This window comes from Coregonus clupeaformis, chromosome 26 (assembly GCF_020615455.1).
Source record: "Coregonus clupeaformis isolate EN_2021a chromosome 26, ASM2061545v1, whole genome shotgun sequence".
In the NCBI taxonomy this organism is placed as follows: domain Eukaryota; kingdom Metazoa; phylum Chordata; class Actinopteri; order Salmoniformes; family Salmonidae; genus Coregonus; species Coregonus clupeaformis.
In genome coordinates this window covers 7,288,222-7,304,146 of record NC_059217.1, presented here as the reverse complement: position 1 = coordinate 7,304,146, position 15,925 = coordinate 7,288,222, and the positions used below count along the sequence as shown (strand labels likewise).

The 15,925-nt window shown below is 42.7% G+C and overlaps 1 protein-coding gene across 1 annotated transcript in view; it reads left to right on the top strand.

The window, feature by feature from the left end:
* The window catches only part of LOC121540154 (mast/stem cell growth factor receptor Kit), a 34,111-nt gene extending 21,433 nt beyond the window's left edge, over positions 1 to 12,678 (top strand). Inside the window, exons 10-21 of the mRNA XM_045207719.1 lie at positions 1,755 to 1,861; positions 2,064 to 2,190; positions 2,759 to 2,863; positions 4,096 to 4,206; positions 4,583 to 4,730; positions 5,061 to 5,158; positions 5,335 to 5,462; positions 6,154 to 6,276; positions 8,489 to 8,600; positions 8,733 to 8,832; positions 9,169 to 9,274; positions 10,320 to 12,678. Of these exons, the coding sequence (XP_045063654.1) occupies positions 1,755 to 1,861; positions 2,064 to 2,190; positions 2,759 to 2,863; positions 4,096 to 4,206; positions 4,583 to 4,730; positions 5,061 to 5,158; positions 5,335 to 5,462; positions 6,154 to 6,276; positions 8,489 to 8,600; positions 8,733 to 8,832; positions 9,169 to 9,274; positions 10,320 to 10,523 (1,469 nt within the window). The 3' untranslated portion in view covers positions 10,524 to 12,678. The remainder of the gene's footprint in view (positions 1 to 1,754; positions 1,862 to 2,063; positions 2,191 to 2,758; positions 2,864 to 4,095; positions 4,207 to 4,582; positions 4,731 to 5,060; positions 5,159 to 5,334; positions 5,463 to 6,153; positions 6,277 to 8,488; positions 8,601 to 8,732; positions 8,833 to 9,168; positions 9,275 to 10,319) is intronic.
* Positions 12,679 to 15,925: the final 3,247 nt, after the last annotated feature.

Genomic DNA, 15,925 nt, shown 5'->3' with positions numbered 1-15,925 from the left:
CAAAGGTTTATCACGCAATCCCCCACCCGATGAGGTGGTAATTTCAGTCTTAGAAAACACGTGCGCCAAATCGAGGTATTCGGGGGGAAATGCGCAAGGTGGAGGTACCGTCTGGACTTTCCACCGTAGTTGCACCAACGGAAACATCTAGACACCTACCCTGACACTCTCGCGACCTCCCCGTGAGAGCCCTCTGCGGACATGAGAAGGTGGGGTTGTTGAGTGCTAGCCAAGGGATACCTAATACCACAGGGAAAGCAGGAGACTCAATGATCGAAAAAATAACCTGCTCACAATGTGTCTCCTGGGTGATCATGGTGACTGGTATAGTGACTTCCGTAACAAACCCGGACCCTAGTGGTCGACTATCAAGTGCTCTGATGGGGAGTGGAATGGATAGGGGAACCAATAAAATGCCTTGACGGCGTGCAAATGCCCTGTCCATAAAGTTTCCAGCTGCGCCTGAATCGACTAGCGCCTTACACTGGGGAACTACCATGTGATCGGGAAAGTGGATAGGTAGGGTACAGTGCGCAGCAGAGGGCTCTGAACAAGTGTGGGTGTTCCATACCTGGGGTGATGTGTGAGTGCCTGCCGACTCCAGGCCCAAAAGAACGTTGACTACCAGAGTGGCACTGTCGCTGTCCTCCTCCGCTCTCTCGGCCGGCGGCTCCATCCAGCTCCATCAGCTCGGGACCGAGTCGTCCGGGGTGGAAACGGGCAGACCCCTACCAGGACGTCCTCTGGCTGCCAGCAGGTTATCGAAACGAATGGCCATGTCCACCAGTTTATTGAAGGACAACATGGTGTCCCAGCAGGCTAGCTCCCATCGGACGTCCTCCCACAGATGGCACCGGAATGGTCGATCAGGGCCCGCTCGTTCCATCCGGACCCCACTGCCAGCGTCCGAAACTCCAACTTGAAGTCCTGCGCGGTCCTCATCCCCTGCCTCAGGTGGACCAGCCGCACGCCTCTCGACCCTCAGGCGGGTGATCGAAGACCGCCCGAAAGAGGCGAGCGAACTCCCCGTAGTCCTCCAACGCGGCTCCTCCTTCGTTCCACACCGCGTTGGCCCACTCCAGGGCTTTCCCACAGAGGCAGGAAACGAGGACGGACACCTTCTACCGCTCCGATGGCGCCGGCCTGATGCTGGAGAAGTACAGCTCCATTTGGAGGAGGAATCCCTGGCACAGTGCCGCCGTCCCATCAAACGCCCGTGGTCGGGATATCTGGATCCCGCCGGGTGCTGGGGTGTAGGTGGCTGGATCCGGTTGGCCAGCTGGTCTCGACAGATCGTGTCCTCTCCTCTCCAGACGTTGGAACCTGAAGAACCCGATCCATCGCTTCCCCCAAGCTGGCCAGCATCGTGGAATGCTCCTGGACCCGTGCCACGACTCCAGGCATGCGCTCTTCTCCCGCTGACTCCATAGCAGGTGGGTGATTCTGTGATGAGTGTGATGGAAAGGAGTCAGGCGCAGGAGGGTAATCACCGAATAGAGTTTATTCCTTCGTAGACACACAAATGCGCTCAAATAGCGATCAATGAAACAGGCACAGGGGAAACTATCATCCCTGGCAAATACACTGTAACGAATATCCAATAATACATAGGCACAGGAAAAAATGGGTCTGAATACTTATGTAATAAGACTTATGTTATTTTTTTTTTAAGTTAGCAAACATTTCTAAAAACCTGTTTTCGCTTTGTCACTGATATCTCTATATCTCTCTGTGTTGTGTGCTTGTCCCTACAGAGAGAACAGTGCCCCATGAGCTCTTCACCCCTCTGCTGATTGGCTTTGTGTCAGCAGCTGCCCTCCTCTGCGTCATCCTCATAGTGCTCTTCTACAAGTACCTGCAGGTGACTCACCTCTTCTCATGCATGTCACACCCACTTCTACTAATGGTTACACACTTGTGTATAAACTTGGCAAATTACAAACAGTAACTCACAGCCAACGATAAGGTACAGTAGCTCACCATGTGCTGAAGTCTCATGATTGATGTTAGTTTTATGGCGTCCTCTGTACTTCTCCTAATATTACTCCCTGCTTGCCTCACAGAAACCCAAATACCAGATCCAGTGGAAAGTCATTGAAGGTATCCACGGAAACAACTATGTGTATATTGACCCTACCCAGCTCCCATACAACCACCAGTGGGAGTTCCCCCGGGACAAACTGCGTTTCGGTGAGTTCCTTGGAATAGCAAAGTTAATCACCAAGCATGGAGGTTGTCCCAGACATCTCTTACAGTATATCCATAATCTCTAATCCAGAACTGTATGATGTTCAGTTTGTTTTTAGTATTACCCAGGTCTATTTAAGATGTGTAGTATCAAGCCATAGCAGCAGCTGTTGAAATAAGTCTTTTGTTTTGGTATTTGGAGCCAGCCAATGTATCTTTGCGGTCTCATAATGATGGATGCACACCCTATTTGCACACCATATAGGGTGTGCAAATAAAGTTTTACACTTTTACAATAGCTGTGAGCATACACTAACTGCATGATGTATTTAATGTAGCTTTTTTCTTAAATAAACAACCTCAACCCCTCCCTTTAAGCAAATGTTCTGTTGTGTTGTTTCTTTCTTTTTTTTTTACCACCCCAAACAGGATTCTGCGTGTCCTGGTGTCTGCTTGCCCTGCCCTTGCAGGGTAAAACTGGTGATCCCTGGTGCAGGAGTCAGAGCTAGGATGTGGGTGGGAAACATGATGGAATAACATTAGTCTGGTTGTGTTCCATGTCTGTCTGCAGGGAAAACTCTGGGCTCCGGAGCCTTTGGGAAGGTGGTGGAGGCTACTGCTTATGGAATGTCCAAAGCTGATACAGTGATGACAGTGGCGGTCAAAATGCTCAAACGTAAGACAGAAGTGATGACAGAAGTGATAATAAAACATTTTGGAGTGGCTGCGTTGCAGAATTCTCTGGAATCTTCTTCCAGATAGTTAAACAACCAACGCTTCTGCGCATGAGCGGGATTCTCTCCCCCTCCGCTGCCGCAACATATCAAAGACACGCAGGACACAGACAGGCAGTCTAAATAGTGATTTAATGTTGTTTTTTTATCATCATTGCAAACATTGATTAGCTAAGCAGGAGGCAGACAGGCAGTCAAAGTAGTAGTGTTATTTTTTCAGTTTTTAATGGTTCTATGTTAGTTGTGGTTAAAACGCAGATTGTTTTTGCCCCAATGCAATGTGTAGACTGTGTCCTGCTTGTGCTACTGAAATATCCTTAGTAACAATTATATCCTTAGTAGCGTCTGCTAAATGACGTAAATGTAATGTAAATGTAAAAAACATTAAGGACACCTTCCTAATATTGAGTTGAGTTGTCTCAAGGCTTAAAAATCCTTCTTTAACTTGTCTCCTCCCCTTCATCTACACTGATTTGAAGTGGATTTAACAAGTGACATCAATAAGGGATCATAGCTTTCACCTGGTCAGTCTATGTCATGGAAAGAGCAGGTGTTCCTAATGTTTTATACACTCAGTGTATATATATTTGTGGAATGTTCATTCAAATCACAGCTAGTTTTTATATCAGCTGTTCAGAAATAGACGTAGGCTACATCATCATGTCGATCAAATTAGTTGATAAGAAGGGTTCAGAAGAGGGTGAGTAAAGTGAACACATACGCACAACGTGATTCGGTTCTTTAGCTCTGGGGAAGAGGCTTCCAGGGGGGCAGAACAGGATGGTTACCTTTGGTCGCGCAGCCTCAGACAAGTTTAATAGCAATAAAAAGAGACACATTTGACAAATGTGTGTATTTTATGGTGTCTGACTGATCAGACCTGGTCAAGTCATACGGTCAGAGAGGACCCCTGGCCCTAATTATGAGTGGTGAACACCCTCAACAGATATTTGACTAAATCTATTTGACTAGCTATTGAGTGTATGTGTGTGTGTGTGTGTGTTTGTTTGTGTGTGTGCATGCGTGTTTGCATTGATGTATGTATGCTTGTGACATCAACAGTGGCCAGAGGTGTTTGTGCTAGCATGAGGTCAAACTAGCACGAGTCCAGATTTTCTTTGATGATGACTTTGAAGCACTTTAAAATGATCATGTTCTGATGGTTTTTCCACAGCCAGTGCCCATGCCACTGAGAAGGAGGCGCTGATGTCAGAGCTGAAAGTTCTCAGTTACCTGGGAAACCACATGAACATTGTCAACCTGCTTGGAGCCTGTACTGTTGGAGGTAAGGGGCAGTAGGTCTGGAGGACTGTACCAGCCTTAGAAGTAGAAGAGTTTATTCAAGATTAGAATTCTAATTCTATGGTATCATCAATCTGAAGGGTGTGGGTAACTGGGAACTGGGTTTGTCAGAGGTATTTGAGATACAGTAATAATCTGAACACTCCCCCCCTTTTTTTATCACCAATGATTTTATGGCTTGTTGAGCATTGGATCATGTTTTATGATGTAGAAGCGGTTATCCTGAAACTTGCTGTGATTGTATTGGCGTGTCTATGAGTCAGAGTATTTTGTTTATCTTTGTTTGTCTTTTGTGTGTTGGTTCTATGTGTTCTATTTCTACTCTCATGTGACATGGCAATTGTGCTCCTTGTCTTCAGGCCCAACCCTGGTGATCACAGAGTACTGCTGCTTTGGTGATCTCCTCAACTTTCTGAGGAGGAAGAGAGAGACGTTCTTTTGCTCCAAGCTAGGGGAGGACTGCTACTACAGGAATGTCATGCTGCAGAGGGAGACAGCTACAGCTGGGTTAGTGTGGCCTCTTTACAATTACAAGGAGAGGGTGGTAGTTGAGTGGTGTATAATTATCACAGCACAGTATGTTCGGTATGTATGTGCTGTTGCTTATGTCATCTCACCTGCTCACGAAAGTAAATACCACTGCCGTTGTTGAAAATTCCCCAATTGAAATAAGCATGAAGTACTCTTTGTTGTTGTTGAGAAAACATACTTACAGTAAATGTATCTGGAGATTCATGATTTATATAAGGGAGGATTTCCTACCCAGTGTGTAGGAGTAATGTGTACTATTGGAATGGCAGCTGAACTGAGATCAGACTGCTCCTTTCCTCCTCACAGAGACAGCAGGAATGGCTACGTGGATATGAGGCCTTCTGTCACTGGCGTCTTGCCCAATGGCTTCTCCTCAGAGAAGAGGTGCTCGATGGGCAAAGCAGGCAAGACATCCACTCTGATATTCATTGATAATTGTCACATTTATAATTTCAGAGAGCGAATGTATACAACCTGCAATGTATCTTCCTCTATAAACAATGAAGCTACCTTTATACACAATGCTGCTCCCTCTATACACCTCTCTAATTATCTTGCTCCATCTCTCTCTTTCTCTCAGGTGGTTCCAGTAGTGAGCCAGATGTGAGTGAGATGCTCCATGAGGACTGTCTCTCTCTGGACACAGAGGATCTGCTCAGCTTCTCCTATCAAGTGGCCAAAGGCATGGACTTCCTGGCTTCCAAAAATGTAAATCTTCATGTCCTCACAGAAGATCGCCTCTCCTAATAAGCTCCTGAAACCCCTCACCACTAGCTATCTAGAACAACAGGTCTATTTTGTAATCTGCAATTAAGTCCAGCTAGTGAAATCCATGATGGTAGATCATGTTAATGTCCAACCATTCTCTGGAAAGCACCCTTTCCACTGGTAAAGTTGGTTCAATGTATGAGAATATTAATGTCCAACCATTCTCTGGAAAGCACCCTTTCCACTGGTATTGTTGGTTCAATGTATGGAAATATGAATGTCCAACCATTCTCTGGAAAGCACCCTTTCCACTGGTATTGTTGGTTTATTGTATGAGATTACATTTAGACACACACTAAGCCGCACACACACATTAGTTCCATCCTCTTTCTTTCCAAACAATACCAGGATCACATTTCCATGGCTGGTCAACAGGTCCACAACGCATGTTTGAGCATGCTACTGAAAAATGTATAAGGCATTAAGGCAAGCGGACACCAGACTACAGCCAGGCCCTGTATTAGTGTCTGGGTGTGTATGGAACAGATTTTGGGAAAGGAAATGCACTGTCACAATGTATTAGTAGTATTGAATGTTCTACAGTATGTTATTTTATCTTATGTTACCTTATGCTATCTTATTACATTATGTTTCATTATTTGTTTGTGTGTGTGTGTGTGTGTGTGTTCAGTGCATCCACAGAGACCTGGCAGCCAGGAACATTCTCCTGACCCAGGGACGAGTGGCAAAGATCTGTGACTTCGGCCTGGCTCGTGACATCACCACTGACTCCAATTATGTAGTCAAAGGCAATGTAAGTCTGCCCCATCACTCGCTGTAGATCTCAATATGAGTTATAGATACTGCCGTGGACATTTTGCAGTGAATACCATCAATGGAATAGTCAAGCACAGGCAAAGTATTGATATAAAGTGTGCCTTCAGAAAATATTCATACCCCTTGACTTATTCCACATTTTGTTGTGTTAAATAAAAATAAAAATGTCACCCATCTACACACAATACCCCATAATGACAAAGTGAAAACATGTTTTTAGAAATGTTAGCAAATGAAATGCATAAATATCTAATTTACATAATTTTTCACACCCCTGAGTCAATACATCGGGGTTTCCCAAACTCGGTCCTGGGGCATCCAGGTGCACATTTTGGTTTTTGCCCTGGCACTACACAGCTGATTCAAATAATCAAAGCTTGGTGATGAGTTGGTTATTTTAATCAGCTGTGTAGTGCTAGGGAAAAAACCTAAATGTGCACCCGGGGGGGGCCCAGCACCAAGTTTGGGAAACCCTGCAATACATGTTAGAATCACCTTTGGCAGCGATTGCAGCTGTGAGTCTTTCTGGGTAAGTCTCTAAGAGCTTTGCACACCTGGATTATACAATATTGGCCCACTATTATTTTTCTAAATTCTTCAAGCTCTGTCAAATTGGTGGTTAATCATTACTAGACTACCATTTTCAAGTCTTGACATATATTTTCAAGCAGATTTCTGTCAAAACTGTAACTCGGCCACTCAGGAACATTCACTGTCTTCTTGGTAAGCAACTCCAGTGTATATTTGGCCTTGTGTTTTAGGTTATTGTCCTGCTGAAAGGGGAATTCCTCTCCCAGTGTCTGGTGGAAAGCAGACTGAACCAGGTTTTCCTTTAGAATTTTGCCTGAAAATAGCCTAATCTTCATGACTAATGTTCAAATTTAGATGTCAAAGTTCAAGGTTCTGGTCTAATGCTTCTAAAAATGTTAGGCATAACAGTTTTCATGGAGCTCTCAACTAGCCGTTCCGTTTGATTTAATCCTAGAAAACTCCCTTCCTCTCCGGCAACTGAGTTAGGAAGGACGCGGACACCTGTATCTTTATAGTGACTGGGTATATTGATACACCATCCAAAGGGATATTCAATGTCTGTTTTTCTTACCAATCTACCAATAGGTGCCCTTCTTTGTGAGGCATTGGAAAACCTCCCTGGTCTTTATGGTTGAATCTGTGTTTCAAATGCACTGCTCGACTGAGGACCTTACAGATAATTGTATATGTGGGGTAAAGAGATGAGGTAGTCATAAAATAATTATGTTAAACACTATTATTCCACACAGTGAGTCCATGCAACTTGTTATGTGACTTGTTAAGCACATTTTAACTCCTGAACCTATTTAGGCGTGCCATAACAAAGGGATTGAATACTTATTGACTCAATACATTTCAGGTTTTTATTTTTAAATAATTTATGAAAATATCGAAAAACATAATTCCACTTTGACATTATGGGATATTGTGTGTAGGCCAGTGACAAATATTATTGACACCCTTGATAAAGATGATCAAGAATGACTGAATCAAATAAATTATTCAAATACTGAGCTATATTGTATGCATTATATTAATGTTATACTAATACAATTAACAAGTAATATTTGTATTTCTCAAAAGTTGACACCTCTGTTTTCAATACCTTTCAATACCTCACCTTACGAAGGTGAGGTATAAAAAAAATATATACCGTATATGACTTGTTAATTGTATTAGTATAACATTAATATAATGCATACAATATAGCTCAGTATTTGAATAATGTATTTTATTCAGTAATTCTTGCTTATCTTATTAAGGGTGTCAATAATGTCGGAGCCCACTGTATATCTGATGGATGTGATATTTTAATGTGCACTCTCTGACAGCTGTGTGTTTATGAATTACTTGAAATGTCACTGGTATGGGGTCACCAGATACAAATGTCTCAACATTCAGTACCTTAGGGGAGTTTTAACCTCTCGTACTAACACAAGAACAAGCAGAGCTGAACATTGGTTTGAAATTCCACATCAACAGCATCTGCATTAATCATTTCCTCTCACTGGTCCTCAAGCCTCCACAGCTGTAGACAGCTGAAGCGATGGAGATGGACTACTTCAAGGATGTCAATAGATTTGCTTTGATGAATTTTCTGAATACATGGAGTGCATCTGACATATTTGACTGGTTGTGATGGTTTGTGTTCCATGCAGGCTCGCCTCCCAGTCAAATGGATGTCTCCGGAGAGCATATTTGAGTGTGTGTACACATTTGAGAGTGACGTGTGGTCCTATGGCATCTTGCTCTGGGAAATCTTCTCACTCGGTACGTACGTACACATTATCCTCTGTGTGTTTGCATCCATGTGTGTGAGTGTCTGTGCGTGTGTGTTTGTGTGTGTGTGTTTTCAATTTTTTTCATTGATTTTTATTATCTTATTTCCTATATGGCCTATAGGAAGCAGTCCATATCCTGGGATGCCTGTTGACTCAAAGTTCTACAAAATGATTAAGGAAGGATACAGAATGGATGCACCAGAGTTTGCACCGAGTGAAATGTGAGTGTGTGTGTGGTGCGTGTGCATGTGTGTGTCTTGAGAAAGAATCAGGGAGTAGGAGCAGTGTATGCGTGGGTGTACTATGCATGGGTGTGAATATGTGGGATTTGAGCAGATGGCAGATCTTATGAATTTGTCTTCACCATAAAAGTTCATATTAAAACTAAAAAACTGTTATTAGACGTTAGCTAAATACATTCAATTTTCAGAATGATACACTTAGACAAAAGCCTGTAAAGTATGTTCAGTGTCACTTTGTAAGAGAGATGAGGGAGATAACAGGTGTATGTGCTTGGTGCCATGTGTGTGTGCTAAATCTGTGTGCTGTGGTTTCAGGTATGAGATAATGAGGTCGTGCTGGGAAGCGGACCCCTTTAAGAGACCCTCCTTCAGCAAGGTTGTGGAGAGGATCGAACAACAGCTGTCAGACACCACCAAACACGTAGGTCACTCTCATCTAACCTGCTTGTGTACACATGTTGACAGACTATGGATTTAAGCTATTCACAAGAGTTTACCAGCAGTAAATTCCATTTCCATATTCTTTTGAGATTGTATTTTGAAGTGCCAAAAGGTCGAAGCACCTTGAGATTTTGCTGTATTTAATAGTAGCGAACTACTATACAAATTCAATAAAATATTACATGCCCTCTTGTTTTAGTAGCGTACTGCCCTAGCCTTTTGTAAGCACACTCAGTCTCCCCATCTCTCTTTGGAAAAACCTGACCGATGTATTACCTTTTAAAATACCACCTATCAATCAAAGCGTCCCAACCGCTGAACACTTCTTATCAGTCATCTAATAAGGCCAGTCCAGCTGGTTGGGAGGCACGTATCAGAGACTGCCTGTTAGAAGGGCTTGGCTGGTTGTTTTGAATTAGTTAATGGGTTACTTTTGACCTCCCTGAGGCAACAGGGGCACAGGGAGTCCAGACAGAGAACAGAGAACATGACTGTGTGCTCCTCCACCGCAACCACCAAGAGCCACACCAAGAGCCACATGTTAAGGATACCACCAGACTAGTCAGCCCTCCAGCCATATAGCAGTTAACACACAGAAATGTGTCAACCGTCCATTAATGCACGCACACCACACACACACTCAGTACCCATTGAACATCACACGACAGTTAGAGAAGGAGATGAATATGATTGATCGATCACTTGTGCCATAATCACCTCTTTCACTGTGTCATGTCCTCTCTGGTGCGAGAGACAGGGGTGTGAGGTGAAACTATCAGTGACACCTCAGGCCTCTCCTCATGAACTCAGCTCAACTCTCACTTCTGAAACATGCCAGTGAGATCTGAACACAGAGCAGGTCTTCTCTTCTCACGCCTCTCCCTTCACACCTTCAGACCAGAGTCCTTTTTACACCGTGCTGCATGTTGCTTACGCAGTAAGCAGAACTGCAATGAAAACACCTCTCCAGCACTACAGAGTATGTTGTATGAACTCTTTCTCTCTGTTTCTCGTTCTCTGTGTAGATCTATCTGAATTTCAGCTCCAAGTTTCCGGTTACAATGGTGACCCAGGGTGCGAGTGTGGACCAGGGGACACAGAACGCTAACGTCCTGCGTCTCAACTCGGTGGGCAGCAGCAACGCCTCCACTCAGCCCCTATTGGCCAGTGCCAGCGATGACGTCTTCCTGGAAGAGATGGCCACCAGGCTCAGGGTCCACCGGGTGTAAGGCCCCGCCCACGATGGCTGCCCCATAAAGTGCCTGTTTAGTGCAGCCCAAACACCCCACCACACCTATCGCTACCATATAATGTGTCTAGCTATTAGCCACCCCCTTCCAACCGTATGTCTAGCTATTAGCATCCCCCTTCAGACAGAGGCTTGAAGAAGTACTGGGTCCTCTCAAAGCCTCTGCTCCTGGCGCCTTTAGTGCATGGACAAGACCTAGGAATGGCACCCACTGTCTCCATGGTATCTGGCCCTGTCTCACAAGCTTGGATATGGGACATTAGCCACACACAGTCTTGACTCTCCAGGCCATTGAGCTACTGTGTATCAAGTTTATGTGCTGAAATGGACACTATATCTTATAGCTCCATAGTAGTGCTATTTTCAGTGGACTTTTCTCAATGTTGCTTTCACCGTTTCTAATATGTTTCATATAATTTTTTTGTTTGCCTCACATTTCTGTTGTCAATGTTCAACTGAATTACTATGTTTTTTGTTTTGAATGTAGTTTTTTTTTCTCAAACTAAATCATATAGCATTTATAATGGTTGGAGTTGAGGTGAAGGCACTTAAATTTGAACATCATTCCAGATGTAGACATCATGTAATGAAGCTTTCACCTTTTTTCTGTTCCACCTTCCACCTTTTAAGAATTAATGTCAGTATTATTCCACATGTTCAGTTTTGGTATTATGTGATGGAGAGACATTTTGTCAGACAATTCTAGGGCCAATGGTTTAAATGATATTCAGTAGGCTAAGTCTCAGAACGTCTCATTCTAATGAACTGATAAGTATGGTACTATGACTTCAGCTTTTCGTTGATGTCCCTGTGATTATGTGTATATATTGACCTTGGGTATGGCTAGTAATAAGTGTATGATGTGAGAGGTAGCATTAGCTTAGATTCAGCATGGGAGGTTGCCTGCTGGAGATTCCTTGTAAATATGTAAATATGTTGCTTGTGTCGGCACCTCTTCTGTCCTGTAGCGTATGTGTGACCCTTGTTTACATTTGTCATCAGACAGGTTCTGCTGTATCACCGTGGTGTTTACTTAGTATACAAACTGTCACCAAAGATGGGGAAGGTTCAAACAGTGCATGGTTATGAGGAGCATACTGTACAAGGAAACAGGCGATTACTATTCAAGGCATTAGCCATTTGATGCTTTCTACTCATACAGATTGTCAAAGAAGGCTTTCTGTTTTGAGATAAAGCCAATGATGCTCGTTTCTAATGCCAATGTGGAGCTTGCAGTACAGACCAACAACCATTTAAGCTAAATGTTCTGAGAAAAAGCCAATCGAAAGTTAGATGTTAGAAGTGTCTAGTCAGACCAGGCTGTGACATGTCTTATAGCTCCCAACAGTCCTGTGGATAGTACAGTCAGTGCTCCCGTCCCAGCAGTCAGTAGCTGATTTCTCAGCCTTCCCTCTGCTCTTTGTGTCCAGCTGCTTCCTCTGACGGAAGTGCTACTTCCACCATCTCTCAACCAGAGCTCTGTATACTCCAGACTCCCATCACTAGGACTTCCCTCTTCCCATACTGAGATATTGTTGTGAAGAGCACCTGGAAAATGCTGTCTGAATGACTGAAAGGGTGTGTGTGTGTGTCTGCAAGTGTGTCTGCATGTGTGAGTCTGTGTGTCTGCATGTGTGCGTCCGTGTGTCTGCATGTGTGCTATTTGTAGGTGCCACTGAATTACATGTATGAAATTTACCCATCAAACTGTTCAACCCTGTCCTTCCCAAAGCTGGTTATTTGTAAATATGTGTGTGAATACGATGCAAGTAATGTGGATGCTGTCTTAATGTTTTCTTTTCTTTTCTATTGATATGGTACATTTAATGCACAACTCTGATATGCTGTAATATGAAAAATGTCATACCAGAAAGAGATACAAAGATACGTACATCCACTTAATATTTACTGTACATCTTCTTCTTTGGAGATAAGCTGCTTGTTTTTCTGTAGATGTGGTAACTACTGTAAACATACTGTACCTATACATAGTCTTTGTTTGGGCTTTGCTGTAGAATGTATTATTCCTTATGTAGTGTAATTTACCCCTTGGCTTGGCACTATAATATAATAATAATATGCCATTTAGCAGACGCTTTTATCCAAAGCGACTTACAGTCATGCGTGCATACATTTTTACGTATGGGTGGTCCCGGGGATCGAACCCACTACCCTGGCGTTACAAGCGCCATGCTCTACCAATTGAGCTACAGAGGACCACTAACCATCGCATGCTGTCTTCTACAAGCAAGCCAAACCATGTGTTATTTCTTCTAAACGCTTATGTACAGCTTTGCCTTACAAATCAAGTTGTTTTTCAACCCCAAACAGGAATGCCTTGTACTTTCATGGAAATTGCAAATATTGTCTAATTTTGCTAATTACAAGAAAGGACAAGTAGGACTGTAGGGCAATAACTTACATCAATACACTGCTCTTTCCCTTCTGCCACATGGAATAGGAAACATGAAAATAGGTAATTACACAGTAATGACATAATAGTTACATGGTTATATCTGTGCCATTCATCAAGCTGTTAAAAAGCACAATCAAAATATTGTTTGATTATCCCTAACAATTTTACTCTAGAACGGTTTATATAATATGACGGTTGATATGATATGATGCTTGTTTTAGAACTTTTAGGACATTTGTATATTTCCCTGTATGAAGATACGTTTATTTTGTGCATTTAGTTGTATATTTATTTGACAAGAGGCAATGTGTGTTGTGCACATTTGCAATGGATTGCTGTCTCTTGTGTTACTGTAATAGAAATAAAATAAACCATCAAAATTGTTTGGTTAATGGTGATTTGTGTTAGACGTAGGTACCTTTTTCATGTCAGAATTGTGTGTATGTGTGCAGTTTAGTTATTTTGGGTGGCATTGCTGTCTACTCTTTTGATCCAGTTGGATAATGTGGTGGAGTAATTTTATTTAGATTGACATGTCACATATTGAATTGTCCCTCATAGATCTGAGGGACATATTGTCAGCCATCTGTGTCGAGCCTCTGAACAGGTGATGCCTCGGGGCACTGTCACTGACGATCTTCTTCCCATGCTAGTGTACAGTCATGCTAGTGTTAAGTCATGGACTGTATCTGTTTTTTAAATCATGTTTCCTGCTCCAGAATGGTCAGGGTCTTTTGCTTGGGTCCAGCGGGGGACATCTGGCTGAAGGGGAACGCCGCGAGGACAGTGGTTTGTCCAGCAGGCCAGGCCGGTGGACGGACAGACGGAGGGGCTTTGTGCCTGTCACTGCGTGGGCTGAGCCCATTGTTCTAGCATCTATCTGATAAGAGAGACAGGAAATCCCACCATTGAAACTGAGTGGTTGAATGAACACGTTTGTGAGACTCAGAGTGGTCGTTTAAAGTAAAAACCAGCTGAGAGAGAGGGAAGAATCTTCACTGTAATATTTCATCACGTTTTGTAGATCATTGAGAGACTGGACTTTGACAGCAAATGCTACTCACCCTTGAGCTACTGTACTGTGGGTCTGGTATGGATTTCTATATGGCCCAGTTGGGATTTTGATATGTATTGCTCTCACAATACAGTCCAATTAGGCTGTGTATTGCACCCCTCTTTTTCTCTCCCTCTTCTATCCGTCTGTCTCTCAGTAAGGGTATAATTCTGGTCAGGCCCTCATTCCAGCAAAATAGTCTCATTTGTTTTCTAACAGCCTCTGGTAAACGATACTTCTGACCAAGATGGAAAAACAAACACCCAATTGTGTCATGGCAGTTCCATTGCTTTTTCTCTAGCATGATGAGGTTACAAGGGCTGAGTGCCAACACGTGACACACTACACTGAGTATACCAAACATTAGGAACACCTTCCTAATATTGAGTTGCACCCCACCATGTTTTGGCAGTTTCAGAGGTGGAACTGCTCTTGTGATCATTGTCATAAAACCACACCCATCCCATTCACGTTAGAAGTTCAGAACGAGAAAGTGTAGGCTACATACAAATAATGAGGATTTCTAGTTTTTAACTACTAATAGGCCTACAACTAAAAACTAAAAACTACTGCTACAACTACTAATACAACTAATAAAAGTACCAATAATATATACATACATATTTACAAATATCTTCACATGGTGATGTTTCTATTAGTTAAAAACACAAACAGTTTGTTCTTAACATTTGAAAAAGGGCTTTCTTAAATTCACTCTGTGAATTTATGCCCTGATTTCTATAGGTAAGTTAAGATACTTAGTCAGTTGCACAAATGAATGCATTCAACCTAAATGTATCTTCCACATTTAACCCAACCCCTTTGAATCAGAGAAGTGCGGGGGGCTGCCTAAATCGACATCCAGATCATTGGCGCCTGGGGAGCAATTGTTGGGGGGTTAACTGCCTTACTCAAGGGCAGAACAGCAGATTTTTTTCACCTTGCCGTCTCAGGGATTCAAACCAGCAACCTTTCGGTTATTGGCCCAACGCTCTTAACCGCTAGGCTGTTATTCAGGTCAGTTGGCCGTCTTACTCCAACCTTATGATGTACCCTTGGAATTGTGCAATTGCTGCTGCTGTTGTTGAAAGGAGTAGTGTGAGTCTTGTAAAGTTAGGTGTTCCGTAATATAAATAGGGAAATTTAAGTTCATACATTTAAAAATAAATTTGTACCAATGCAGTTGGGGAGTGACAGTCAATTTAATGATTCATACATTGTGTAATGATGTGTCTTTTAATGGCATCCAATAATTAATCTGCAAAGATTGTTATAAATGACATCTAATTCGCAAAGTAAGGTCTTACTTGTGTTTAGATAGATGATGTCACCATAGTCTAGGATAGGAAGCAGCATTTGGGTTACTAAGGTCTTTATAATTGATACAGTAAAACAATTCTTAGATCTGTATAGTAACCCGAGCTTATAGTTAATTATTTTTCTAATATAATCAATATGCTTTCCAAAAGATAATTCAGAATCTATCCTCACAGCCAGATGTTTCATACAATCAACACCTTCAAGCACTGTTCCATCACTTGCATGAATTTTGAAATTGCCAGCTGTGGAGTTTATTCTTTGCCGGGTGCCATGTGTTAATACTTGCATGTTTGTATTTGGGGGTGGGTGTGTGTATGTACTTTTCTAAAAACGTATCTGAATGTAGTGTCTGGTGTGCAGATTTTGAGTTCTGATGTGAAACTGTGGGGCTTTATATTTATTTATATTGTACAGTATATGTTTTTGTACTATGCTCCTTTAGTGAAAGCTCCAGTGCTGGTCTGACAGAGTTTGATAGCTGCTATTGCTAAACCCTGTTGTGTTATGTTTTAATGATTGTTTCACCGTCCTGTGGCATTGTGGTGACTGTGGCAGTTTGGCCTGAAAAAAAAGGGGATGGGGACATGGCGAT